Source organism: Chinchilla lanigera, unplaced genomic scaffold (assembly GCF_000276665.1).
Source record: "Chinchilla lanigera isolate Chin_1 unplaced genomic scaffold, ChiLan1.0 scaffold00013, whole genome shotgun sequence".
In the NCBI taxonomy this organism is placed as follows: Eukaryota; Metazoa; Chordata; class Mammalia; order Rodentia; family Chinchillidae; genus Chinchilla; species Chinchilla lanigera.
In genome coordinates, this window is record NW_004955414.1 from 24,681,739 (window position 1) to 24,693,745 (window position 12,007).

Genomic DNA, 12,007 nt, shown 5'->3' on the forward strand with positions numbered 1-12,007 from the left:
GCTATATAGTTCAGGCTGGCCTTGAGCTCATTTTGTAGCCCAGGCTGGTCTCAAACTCACAACAATCCTCCTGCCTCAGCCTCCCGAGTGCTGGGATTGCAGGCGTGCACCACTACGCCCGGCAACAAGATCTATATTTGAACAAAAACTCTGCTAACATTTAATTTGAATTCACCTTTTACTAAAAAATGACAAAATTACTTTTGATTGGAAAATCCATGATTCTTTTCTTGTTTTGTATTTGAGAATTCATACTAGTCTTCCCTCTACTGATCCACATTCACAAAGTCTGATTTTGAAAAGTCCCAAAGAAGTAAGTAGCCCCCAAAGTAAAGCCCAGTCCAGGCTCCTGGTGCACCCTGCAGAGCAAGCTCAAGTGCATGTGGGCAAGCACATTTTGTATTGGCACCCATAATCTGACATGCTGAATATTCCTGAACAAAGCACTATGGGTGGAATTATGTCTTCCTTCCCACCAAATTCACCTGCTGAAGTCCTAACCCAAGAACTCAGAATGTGACTTTACTTGGGAACAGGGTCATTGCATGTATCATTAGTTCAGATGAGGTCAAAATGGGCATGGCAGGCAACATCAGTGAGTATATTTAGTGTGGTACTTTCTTATGTAGTCCTACCAAACTAGTATACTCGCTGATGTTGCTTTCTCACTTCTATAATCTGGCTACGGGAGAGCTATCCAAGAAACCAAACTGCTGCCCAAACATAACTAAGGCAAATCAGGTACAACAGGGGCCACCCAGAAGAGCATGCCAAAGAGATGAAGACCATCCAGGCTGACCTGTCCCTAATCTGGCAAACTTAACTGAGTAACACAGAAGTGATTCCTAGAAGAGCATGCCAGGGAGATGCTTGGAGTGAGGGACTCGCCTCTGGAGCAGCCTTTATCTGAGCCCGGTAATAAAGGCCATCTGGTTCCTTCCTTGCCAGGACCCAGGCGTTAGCAGCATCTCTAACTCTTCCCATCCAGCCAGGGTCCTGCCAGGCTGGGTCAGCAATGTGGAGACATGGGAGGTGCAAAGCATACCTGGAAAAAAGCAAACAAAATTATGGGTGAATACTAGAACCCTAAAAACATCAAGAAACATGTTTCAAAATTAGATCTGAGAAACACCACGGCATGTGAATGACATACAATGGGATATGGAACAGAAATTCATGGGGAATGCAGCAGTGCATCACTTCTGGTAAAATAAGGTAAACTTTTGGAAGGGCAGATGGTAAGGACACCAATAAACTTAAATAAACTAAAAAATAAATTAAAAAGGTGAGGACAGGTGAAGGGAACCATTGTTTTTGGATTGGGAACCAAAACATGATTGGCCTTAAATATTCAAGTTAATTAATGCTTGTTGAGAGTGAGTGATAGACCAGGAAAGTGCACTTGGAAGTGAGTCCTAAGGTACCAGTACTTGTGGACTCCAAGCCTTATCCTGGACTGAGTAGAGTGGACCATGACACCAAAGGAGCAAAGCTATAGGGCCCTTGGCACTGCAGGGTCTGAGGGATGGAGTGGGGGCTGGGGCAGGGGCAGCACAAGGAGCTGGGTACAGGAGCTGCACTGTAAAAGGAAAGGCCAGGCCTGGGGAAGGGTGTGGGCCGGGTCAGCTGGCCTCAGAGTGTGGGTGTTTGGGTTTTTGGAGAAGCTGTTTCGTGATGAAGCCTAAACACAAAGATGCTTAATTGGCCTTGAATAAGATGGTTCAAATAGGCTGATCAAGAAAGGGAGCAGTAAAGACAGTCCAGGCTGACCTGTCCCTAATCTGGCAAACTGAATTGAATAACACAGAAGTGATTCCTAGAATTTAAACAAAATGTCCATATTTGCATCGGTTGTAGACTGAGGTTCCTTTGCCCTCTTTTTTAAAATTAGTACATGGTTGTGATACGCAGTGAATACATTTATGTTGGGGAGTTGGTGCACGTACACTCACATCTTAATCCTTTTTATTTCCCTTTCCCTGCTCTTCCTCTCTCCTCCCGCATCTATCTCTACATCCCCTTCCTATTTACCAAAGGTCTCTCCCTGTTTTCTATTATCTGTCTTTTATTTTGCCATTTGAATTATTTACACTCTGCATCCTTTGTCCTCTTGCAGTGTACTTTGGACAGCTGACTGAGGACACTATTCAAGAAAATCCTGGATAGTTGAGGACTTTCCGCTGTCGTCCAGGGTTAGGATTTGAGAAGGAAGGCTGTTGGCTATGTGCTTGTCTAACTTCTGTGCTGAGTTATGACTCAGCTGATAATATACAGAAAACATCTGGAGCAGAAGTAGCTCAATATATGGTTGGATTTTCCTCCTTCCTGCCCAATGACAGGGACTTCGCAAACCCCAACCCTGATGGCAGCTGAAATGCATCTAGGATGAATTCTGAGGAACCCACAGAGTGATGTGGAGACCTCAGCCGTTAGTGGCTGGTGGCAGCAACCCTAATTTCTCATATGTGTTGCCCCAGCAAGTCCCACAGTTGATGGTAAAATGAGCTAGAAATCTTCTACCTGGGCATTACTGACTGCTTTCCCTCAACTGTAGTAGCCGCAGCTCTGCTGCAAGAGGAACCAGAGCCTTGTCACTAGAGGTCGCTGGGAGTACAGTGTAAACTGGGGTAAGAGACTTTTACCCCACGCAAATCCGAGGCCAGAAATTTAGTTCTCTCCTTCCTGGGGTGCACCATTCCCTGAAGAGGGGTGAGACCAGTACCTGGTGAGAGCATGGGCCCTGGGGAGCCCAGGAGCTCTGTGGGCAAAGGGGCAGGCGAAGGAGATGTCCCCAGGTCCAGCATCGCAGCCCCAGCCAGGGTCCTGCAGGATTGTGGCCACGCTGCAGTACTTCGGCAAAGGCATTGCGGGCTGCATTGCAGGAGGACTGTGCGGCCTTCAGAGAAAAAAACCACCTGGAACAAGCACCATGGTTACCTGAGTTCACCCACAGCCTGGCAGAGAAAGCCCAGATGCACAGCCTCTGGGGACAGCTGTGTCCTTGCACCCACACCCCCAACACCTGCTCCATAGATCCCAGGGTCCCTGTTGAACCTTTTGCCTCAGGAACCTCTGCTCAGGAAGCAGGGGAGAGTGGGAAGAGCAGGAGCTGTGGTTTTAGAGGAATCCCAAACTGCAAAATCCTTCACTGCCTCGTGGTTGGGTCTTTAACTTCTGTGCCTCAGCTGCGGCTCTAAGGAGACCACACCTGTGTATTAGTAGCTCAAGCTCCCTGGCGTTTTTCTCCTTCCTCCTCCCTAGGGGCAGGGACTTCTGTGGGGAAGCCCACCCTTCTCTTCACAAACCCCAACCCTGATGACAAAGCAGTCTCCCCACCTACGGGACTAACTCTGGCCCAGGCTGAGCTGAGACCTCAGGGCCGTGGCATCCATCAACTTGCTCAGAGGTGACAGCCGCCATGCAGGGTCCATTTTCAAACTTGGCTTCCCCAGCCTGCCACCCTCCTGTTAGGCTCTGCCCTGCCAGGTCCACAGGTCCGACCCCAAAGAGACTCAGCCACAGCCCCAAAGCAGACCTCCTCACCTCAGCCTCTGGCCCCTTGTGACAGTTGGAGCTCAGGCCCTCAGCCCAACTGACTCCTTGTTGCCAAGCAGGTCGCCATGGATGCAAGCAGGCAGGGAACTCTTTGGGCCCCTGGGAACACTGAGCATGCGTGGAAGGGTGCCAGCAGGCCTTGGGAGATGGGAGCGCAGGGGAGAGAAGTAGTTTCTTTTTCTTTCTTTCTTCTTTCTTTCTTTCTTTCTTTCTTTCTTTCTTTCTTTCTTTCTTTCTTTCTTTCTTCCTTCCTTCCTTCCTTCCTTCCTTCCTTCCCTCCCTTCTTTCTTCCTTCCTTCCTTCCTTCCTTCCTTCCTTCCTTCCTTCCTTCCTTCCTTCCTTCTTCCTTCCTTTTTCCCTTCCCTCCTCCCTCCCTTCCTTCTTTCTTTCTTTCCCTTTTGGTGGTGGTGTGTGGGAGACTGGTGTATCCTCAGTTCCCAAAAGCTCAAGTTTCCCTACTGCCAGCAGAGTCAACCACTGCAGGAGGAAGCCTCATGGACCCCAAGGGAGCCCTGTGTGAGCGGTGGGGAAGCGATTTCTACCCTATGAAGGCATGAGGCAGGCTGGGGCCAGGGGAGCCATGGCAGGCCGAGGGATTTTAAGAGAATTTGCCCATAGTTTAAAACAAAATGATCAAAGGTGTGAGTAAGTTTGTCTGAAGCAGACTGGACTCTGCTGAAGAGCAAAGAGATGGTGACCTCTAGGAGGGTAGGGAGCGGACAGTGTGACCAAAGGAACAGAAGTCTGGATTCTGCTCTGATTTGAACACCCATAGGAGGCTGGTATTCTGAGGCTGTGACAATCATTGTGTACTGATTATGTGTCTGACACTGTGTTCAGTGGAGACTACCAAGAAGGTACGCAGGGGTATCTGTGGGTGTCTCGCCCACATCCCTTCCCCTCTTCCACCAGTTCCTGTGTCTGTGCATCTATGTGGATAGAGCAGCCGGCTGTACCTTCAGGTCCAGGAGTGGAATGTGTGTGAATCAGGGGTTCCTCGTGCCTCTCCAGTCAAAGTGAACCTGAGGCTTTTGCTGGGAACATTGGGTTATAAACTTTCTCTTGCTTCCTATGCATAAATTAGAAAGCATATAATTCTGAGAGATTTTGATAGCCATTTTGGGACACTGAAACTGTTTCCAGAGAAACAAAAGATAGACCTAAAGAAAACAGGTCTATCACATTGTTGACAGATGGTTGGCCACCAAGTCCTCCAGTTACGTGAGGCAATACATTCCCTTTATTGGTTATGCCAGCTTGGATTGTGTTTTCTCTTTCTTGCAATTGAAAGCATCTTAGGTGCTGACTTTCCTCACAGAGCGTAACTTTGTAGTCAGCAAAGTAATGGTGGTCCAGGCCCATACACCTTGATGGATTAGTTACTTGGCACACAAATTCAAAGTCTAAGAAAGACTAAGGAAGTCTGGCTGTGAGAGAATGATTCCTAAATAAGACAGTGAGATTTCCCTTCCACTGGTGGAAGGGAAAAGAATATTCCTGTTTAGAAGGCAAGAGCAAAGAGAGAAGGATACATTTGCAAGACTGATTTTCTTTGGGGGAGCGGATTAGGGAGCCTGGGAAAAGCAAGGCATGGCTATTTGGGCAGGGGACAGATTGTAGGGTGTTTTGAAAAGTGAGCAGATAAATTTAAGCAACATAGGGGCTGGGGATTTAGCTCAGCAGCACAGCGCCTGCCTGGCAAGCACAAGGTCATGAGTTCAATTCCCGGTACCAGCAAAAATAAAAATAAAAAAAATTAAAATTAAAAAAAAAATTAGGCAACATAGCAGTTGAAAGGAGGTCATCAGGAAGTTTGATCGGCACAGCTGAAATGCTTTAAGAAAACATCAGCATGAGAGTGGCACCAGTGGAGAACAGAGCTCAAGAGGGCAGAGAGGAGATGGTTAACCATGAGCCAGACTCAGGTGACAGGATTGGAACAGGAAAATGGTAAAATGGATGTTTACTGACACCTCCCTGATTGGGGCTTTTTGCAGGATACAAGGAATGTAGCATGAGTAAGACTGCTATCTGTCTTTAATGAGCTTATAGTCTACTGAAAAGACAGCCAGGTATGTAAAGTGTGTAAGAACGGCAGGAGGGTAACTATAAGAAAAATACACATACAAAATGAAGATGCAAGCAATGGCTGAGACTGAAAGTTGGGAACCACTTCACAAAGACAAAACATTGAAGATGAGTTTGACAGATCATGAGAGGGAAGTCCTAGCTGGGCTTGGTGACAGATGGCATTAAGGGACCAGAAGAGCTGAAGTGAGCCATGGGAGTACAAACAGAGCACTGGTGAAGGCAGATTCTCCTCACAGGGTGAGGAAAGTCTGGATGCTGAAAGGTTTCTGGCCTGGAAGACCTAGAGGATGTGACATTACAATACAAAATAAAGACAACTATAAACATGATGATTAAAAATGATCACAAATACTAGGTGTCAGGCACAGTTAGTGCTCATAACAAACATTTGGTGAGTTGTTTTTTCTTATTTTATGGATGAAGAACAAGGACATAGAAGGAGGTTCAGCAATGCTTCAAACTGAGGCAGAATCTGCAGACTGCCTTCTGGAACTCTGTACTAAGCAGGGTAAGGAAGTCTAGATGCAGGAGAAAGATGAGTCTGAACTAATTTCAAACAACACCAAAGTTTTGTGAACTGTGTTTGCTAAGACGCTTTCTCATCATGGTCTTTCTTCAACTCTGAATTTTGACAAATCAAGGGAGGTTCGTTGTGATTGCTTAGCAAGAAGTAGTTACAGCGTGTGTGACAAGCATCATGTAGTCATTGTCAGAATTTTCATGTGTTTGTGGAAGCTTGTCACACTTGGGACTCTGGCCAAGTGTGTGAGAAGGACAGAGTGACAGGTCTGGGGAATCCTGGGGACTCCTGCTTCCCTAGGGCTCTTGAAAGAAATAAGCAAAGCATGTTCAGGTCTATTAAGAACTTTAGTACATCTGAAACCCAGGCGAGGAATATGCAGTATAGGTTGGCACTGGCATTACTATTTGCTAGCACAGGAATAACATTTAGGAAAAACTATTGAGTGATGCTGCAAGAGACCCCACTTTGTGAAATTATTTCTGTTGTTGAAAATGCTGACTCAAACAATTCTGAAAATAGGGTCAGCGTGGCAGCTGGAGGCAGCCATCAGGGAAGAGCCTTTCCCAGGGTTATTCTTGGTCTCAGCCTTATCAGGATACAGAAGAGACTGCAGGTAGTTAATGTATTTGATTGCAGCTCGGAGAGTTTCCACTTTGCTGAGCCGCTTCTCCAAATACTCCTCAGGCAGATGATGTCGCAGCTGGGCGTAGCCTTCGTTGACGCACTTCACCCGCTGCCTTTCCCGCTCGTTCCTCTTCCTGATGAAGGCGGGCCCGTAGGAGTACTCACACCTTCTGTAGTTCGGATAAGGCACCGGAAAGGGGAAGGGGTAGGGCTCACCATAATTTTCCACGATCAGGGAATCACTGGTAAAAGGCATCAGTGATAGCTCTTCGGAGTAAGGGGCGGGCACCTGGGCCTCAGGGTACAGGTGGAAAGTGACCATGGGGTCCAGATAGAAGGACCTGGGTAGCGGCAAGTGGGCAGAATCAGAGAAGACAGGAAATGTGTCTGGCGGATTAGAGTGGCTTCTATTGTCCATTATTTCCTCTTTAACCTAGAAATACAACCACGTTTGTTAATTTGGTCAGATCAAGAGAGCAGGTCTACTTTCTTAGAGATCAACGCTTTAAAGACTTAATGTTTTGTTGACTAGTTCCTGAGCTGGTTCTAAAAAGTAGAGCTGGTTACATATACTAGCCTGTGTGTAGAGAAAAGATTCTTTTTAAAAAGATAGACTTCCATCTTGGCTTTACTCTTTTCTTGCTCTGTGTCCTTAGGCAAATTTCTTAACCTCTGTGAACCTCAGCTGTTTTCTGTGTTCACTTCAGATATTAACTATCTTGCAGGGTGATGGTGAAGAGTAAATTAAAAAAAAAAACAAACCACATTAATGCATAAGAACAAAGAGTTCTTTGCCTCTTTGCCCTCTTCACAGATGGATACTTGTGTAGTAGCATCCCTTGCTCCACACCTTAGGGAAAACCTGGTTCCATTTCCCCAACACCAGAGAATCAAAACATTGATCAATTTGTTGAGATCTGAAGAAAACACTTAAAATGGAAAAGGAAAAGCAATCCGAAGTCTAATTGCGAATCTCCATAAAATAAGCACATGCAGCTTTCATTTAATTTCTCAAGGTTTTCCCCGCTATATCCTTAGGAGTAAGAGGTTATTCTCTGAGCGGTTCTTTAAACATAGTAGCATTTAATGAAAGAGAGGCCAAATAGACACTCCCAAAGCAGTCCAAATTTATGGTCAAGATTAGGTCCTGGTTCCTCTGAGGACAGCAAGAACTCTGCAGGTTGTGCTATATCCTGGAAGGTGTGGACGCCAAGACCAGAATTCAAGTGTGTTCCAATTCTTGTGAAAAAGCCTGAGTGTGGCTGCTGAAAAGACAAGAAATAGAGAAACAGAAAAAGCTGCAGGGGTTGCGGGGGTAGGGGAACCGGCTGGAAAAGGAGTTAGTGCCAGGAAAACTCTTCCTACAAAGGGGCAGGGGAGGAAGAGATAAGTGGGACAGAACTAATTAGAAATCAGAGAGGATCAGGAAATGAAAGATTCCAAGCTGCTGACCAAATGACCTAAAATAACTAACATAAAACAAAAATTTCTAGGAGATTAAAAGCTAGCCAAGTTTCTGTCAAAAGGAACAGTTTCTGAGAGAAGCTAGTTAGGAAATTCCCAAGCCAGGGGTTCCAAAGAGTAAGAGATAAGGGCCATGTATATCGGGGGTACAAAATGATGGCAAATGGATACGAAGCCCACACTACCACATTTCCGAGAGCAGCTTTATTTTTGCCTACAGCTAACAAGCCAGACTAGATTAACAATAGGTTCCCCAAAAGTAAAGCAGCGATCATCAAAGTCACTAACAATACAAAATGATATTTTTGAGTATGGTTTTAGCCTAAAAGATAATTTAAATAATATTGTAAATCATGACCCAGATGAAATCGGAGCAATTTGTATATGCCACAAGGAGTTTTGTTTCCAGGTTTTCACAAGATTGCATAATTTTTGGAGAAAGAGCACGGTGTCTCCTGAGAAAACGATGAGCAACTTTTGCTACTAAGGCTTTCCAGTAAGTCCACCAAGCAATGCAGGAGCATTTAAACATGATCATCTTTTATTTATTCAAAAGAAGAAAAATGTAAAACAACAGAGTAAGAGAGTGGAAAATATTGCAGCAATGAAGATAATTAAGATAGGAAGCCCAGAGGAGTATAGTGTGTGTGTGTGTGTGTGTGTGTGTGTGTGTGTGTATTAGGAATTGAGTACAATTTCATTTTAAAAGAAAGCAACACACACTGTTATTGCTGGGTCTCTGTGGTTCTAGATACATGCACAGCTAACGCACTCACTTTGGGAAGATCTTAGGTTTCTATCTCGGAGCTCTTCTGGGAAATAAATAATGAGGTCTTAATAATAAAATCCTAAGAGGTTCTTGGTACTCTATTGAGCATAAAAGCTTCTACTTTCATGCATTAAAAATATATGTGAGATGTCAAAACCAAAAAGCTTCTCCTGCACACATAATTGAATTATGGAATGTTAGAGGTGGGAGGAAACTGAGAAACCTGCTTCTCCCATCCACCACAAGTCAAGATTGCTAAGCTAGTAGCAGAGCAAGGGCCAGCACCTGGGGTCCTGAACTTCCAAACCAAAATACTTTCTACTCCCCCGGGTGATTTAATCACCAGGAAAATCTTTCATTGTAGTGTAATAATTGATATTTAAAATAATAGAATACAGATTATTGACAAAATGTACCACATCACTGTGCCTAAGGATTTTCTTAAAAATCATGTTTTTATTCCTCCCCCAATGACCATTTTTGAGAAGTGTCTCTTACCTGAGTTTTGTTGCTCAAGATGCTGTATTTCAGGCTGAGTGAGATTGAATCTGATTTATAGGTGGTCATTTAGTGACAATATGCAAAGCAGCTTACAGTTAAACAGAACTGCTTGGTTCTGGTTTGGCTGTTTTTTTTTCCTAGCTAATATGTAGATATGACAACATATAATACTAAAGAGAGAGATTTGCTTACACAAATGGACATTTATAACACATATATTTGTTTAAAGGATGTCCCCCATTCATCTGGGTTAAATGATTTTATATCAGAGTTATTTATGGAAAATATCTTTACATGATAGTCTCATAATGTGCAAATATTGGTTAATATTCTTTTAGAAATAGCTATTTAGGCCAAAATGAGGAAGGTCAATATGAATTTATATCTTTTTAAAATATCCATTTTATTTTTTTCCTCTTAAGTAGACTTTATTTTTTAGGGTACTTTTAGGTTCATAGCAAAATTGAGCTGAAAGAATCACTGCACAAGCCTCTCCACTATCAACTTCCTGCCCCGTAGGGTAACTTTGTTATAACTGATGAACCTATAATTGATGACACCACATTATTACCCAAAGTCCATAGTTTCTGTTAGGCTTCATTCTTGGTGTTTTATGTTTATATTCTATGAGTCTGGACAAATGTATAATGGCCTGTATCTATCGATAGTGTATCATATAGAGCAGTTTTAATGCTCTAAACATTCCCTGCACTGCCTATTCATGTCTCCCTCCCTGTAACCCCTACAACCACCATTTTACTGTCTGTATAGCTTTGCCTTTTCCAGAATGTCATATAATTAGAAGCATTTAGTATGTAGCCTTTTCAGATAGGGCTCTTTCACTTAGTAATAAGCATTTAAAATTCTTCCATGTCTTCTCATGGCTTGAAAGCTCACTTGTTTGTAGCACTGAATAATGTTCCATTATGCGGATGCACCACAATTTATCAGCCTACTAAAAGATTTTTGATTGCTTCCACATTTGGGCAATTATGACTGAAGCTTCTATCAATATCCATGTGCAGGTTTTTGTGTGGCCATAAGATTTGAGCTCATTTGGGTAATTACCAGTGAGCACAATTGCTAAATCCTACAGTCTGTCTGGTTTTGTAAGAAACTGGTGAACTCTTTTCCGGAGTTGTATCATTTTGCATTCCCACTGTCACTAAATGAGAGCTCCTGTTGCTCTGTCTCTGACCATTTGGAATTGTCAGTGTTCTAGATTTTGGCCATTTAAATAGGGCTGCAGTCTCATCTCATTGTTTTAATTTGCACTGCCCTGGTGACATATGATATGAAAGAATCATCTTTTAAATATGCTTATTTGCTGTGTATTTTCTCTGGTGGGATGCCTGTTTGGGACTTTTGCCCAGTTTTAAATTGGATTTTTCTGTTTTCCTATTGCCAAGTACTAAATGTCCTCTATCAGATAAGTCTTTTGCAAATATTTTTTTCCTGGTCTATGGCTTATCTTCTAATTCCCTTGACAACATCTTTTGGAGAAGTTTTAACTTGTCCAGCTTGATAATTCTTTCTTTCAAGGACCATGTCTTTGGTGTTATAACTAAAAGCTCAATACCACCTACTTTCATTTTATATGTAGGCTTATGATCTACTTCGTGTTTTTTTTTTTTGTGAAGGCGCTAAGGTCTGTCGTCTAGATATTTATTTTTTTGCATGTGACCATTCGGTTGTTTGTTCCAGTACCATTTGTTAGAGGTGATTTTGAGCTGGCGATGTCGTTCAGTGACAGTGTTTGCCTAGTAGGCACAGGGCTCTGGATTGATCCTCAGCACCACAAAACAAGAAAACAGAAGACTGTCACTATGGTTTAGATCTAAAATGTCCTCCCTAAGTCTCGTGTGTTCAGAGGTGGGGCTTTTGGATTGGACCGTGGGAGTGCTGTTTTCATCAGCGGATTAATCCATTGAGGAGGTCACAGCTGAATGTGCTTCTGAGGGGGTAGGCCTGGTGGGAAGACTTTATACCCAGGTGGGGCTTTACCTGGGTGTATTCTTACCTCCAATTTCTGCTCTCATTCTTTTATCCCCGCCTCCTGGTTGTGAATTGAACGCTTCTCCTCCACCTTGGCATCCTACCATTTCTGCCTTGAAGTCAGCTGACTTCAGGCTGAATCCATTGGAATCCAGGAGCCAAGTAAGCCTCTCCTTTAGGTTGAGGGTGTTATTTTGTCCCAGTGACGGGAAAGTGACCGATACAATTATCTTTTCTCCATTAGATTGCTTTTCCTCCTTTGCTAAAGATCAACTGACTGTATTTATGTGAGAGGGCCAAGGATTTAGCTCAGTGGCACAGCGCCCGCCTGGCAAGTGCAAGGTCCTGAGTTCGATTCCAGAACCAAAAAGAAAAAAAAGGGAGTGTATCTATGTAAGAGTACTCCTGGACTCTCCATGCTGTTGCACTGCTGTCTATTCTTATGTCAGTACCACACTTTTTTTTTTTTTTTTTTGGTACTGGAA

The 12,007-nt window shown here is 43.7% G+C and overlaps 2 protein-coding genes across 6 annotated transcripts in view; both read right to left on the bottom strand.

The window, feature by feature from the left end:
* LOC102023462 (chromosome unknown open reading frame, human C11orf16) overlaps positions 1-3,756 on the bottom strand; it is a 10,255-nt gene extending 6,499 nt beyond the window's left edge. For 2 of the 5 annotated variants that reach the window (XM_013512043.1, XM_013512042.1), the window contains exons 1-3: positions 3,341-3,537; positions 2,723-2,896; positions 889-1,045 (exon numbers count right to left, since the gene is read on the bottom strand). In XM_013512043.1, the coding sequence (XP_013367497.1) occupies positions 889-1,045; positions 2,723-2,896; positions 3,341-3,420 (411 nt within the window). In that variant the 5' untranslated portion in view covers positions 3,421-3,537. The other 3 variants (XM_013512044.1, XM_005380242.2, XM_005380243.2) reach the window with 3 other exon arrangements.
* Positions 3,757-6,494: 2,738 nt separating this feature from the next.
* Ascl3 (achaete-scute family bHLH transcription factor 3) lies at positions 6,495-9,623 on the bottom strand. The gene is made up of 2 exons (XM_005380248.2): positions 9,525-9,623; positions 6,495-7,226 (listed from the first exon to the last, which is right to left on the bottom strand). The coding sequence occupies exons 1-2, from the start codon at positions 9,591-9,593 to the stop codon at positions 6,669-6,671; spliced, it is 627 nt and encodes a 208-aa protein (XP_005380305.1). The 5' UTR covers positions 9,594-9,623; the 3' UTR covers positions 6,495-6,668.
* Between the last annotated feature and the right edge of the window lie 2,384 nt (positions 9,624-12,007).

Excerpts from the sequence above, each read along its gene's own strand:
- Ascl3 (XM_005380248.2), bottom strand. The coding sequence starts at position 9,593 with ATGACCACCTATAAATCAGATTCAATCTCACTCAGCCTGAAATACAGC. Across the intron at positions 7,227-9,524 it reads TCTTGAGCAACAAAACTCAG|GTTAAAGAGGAAATAATGGA; the intron begins GTAAGAGACACT and ends TTGTATTTCTAG.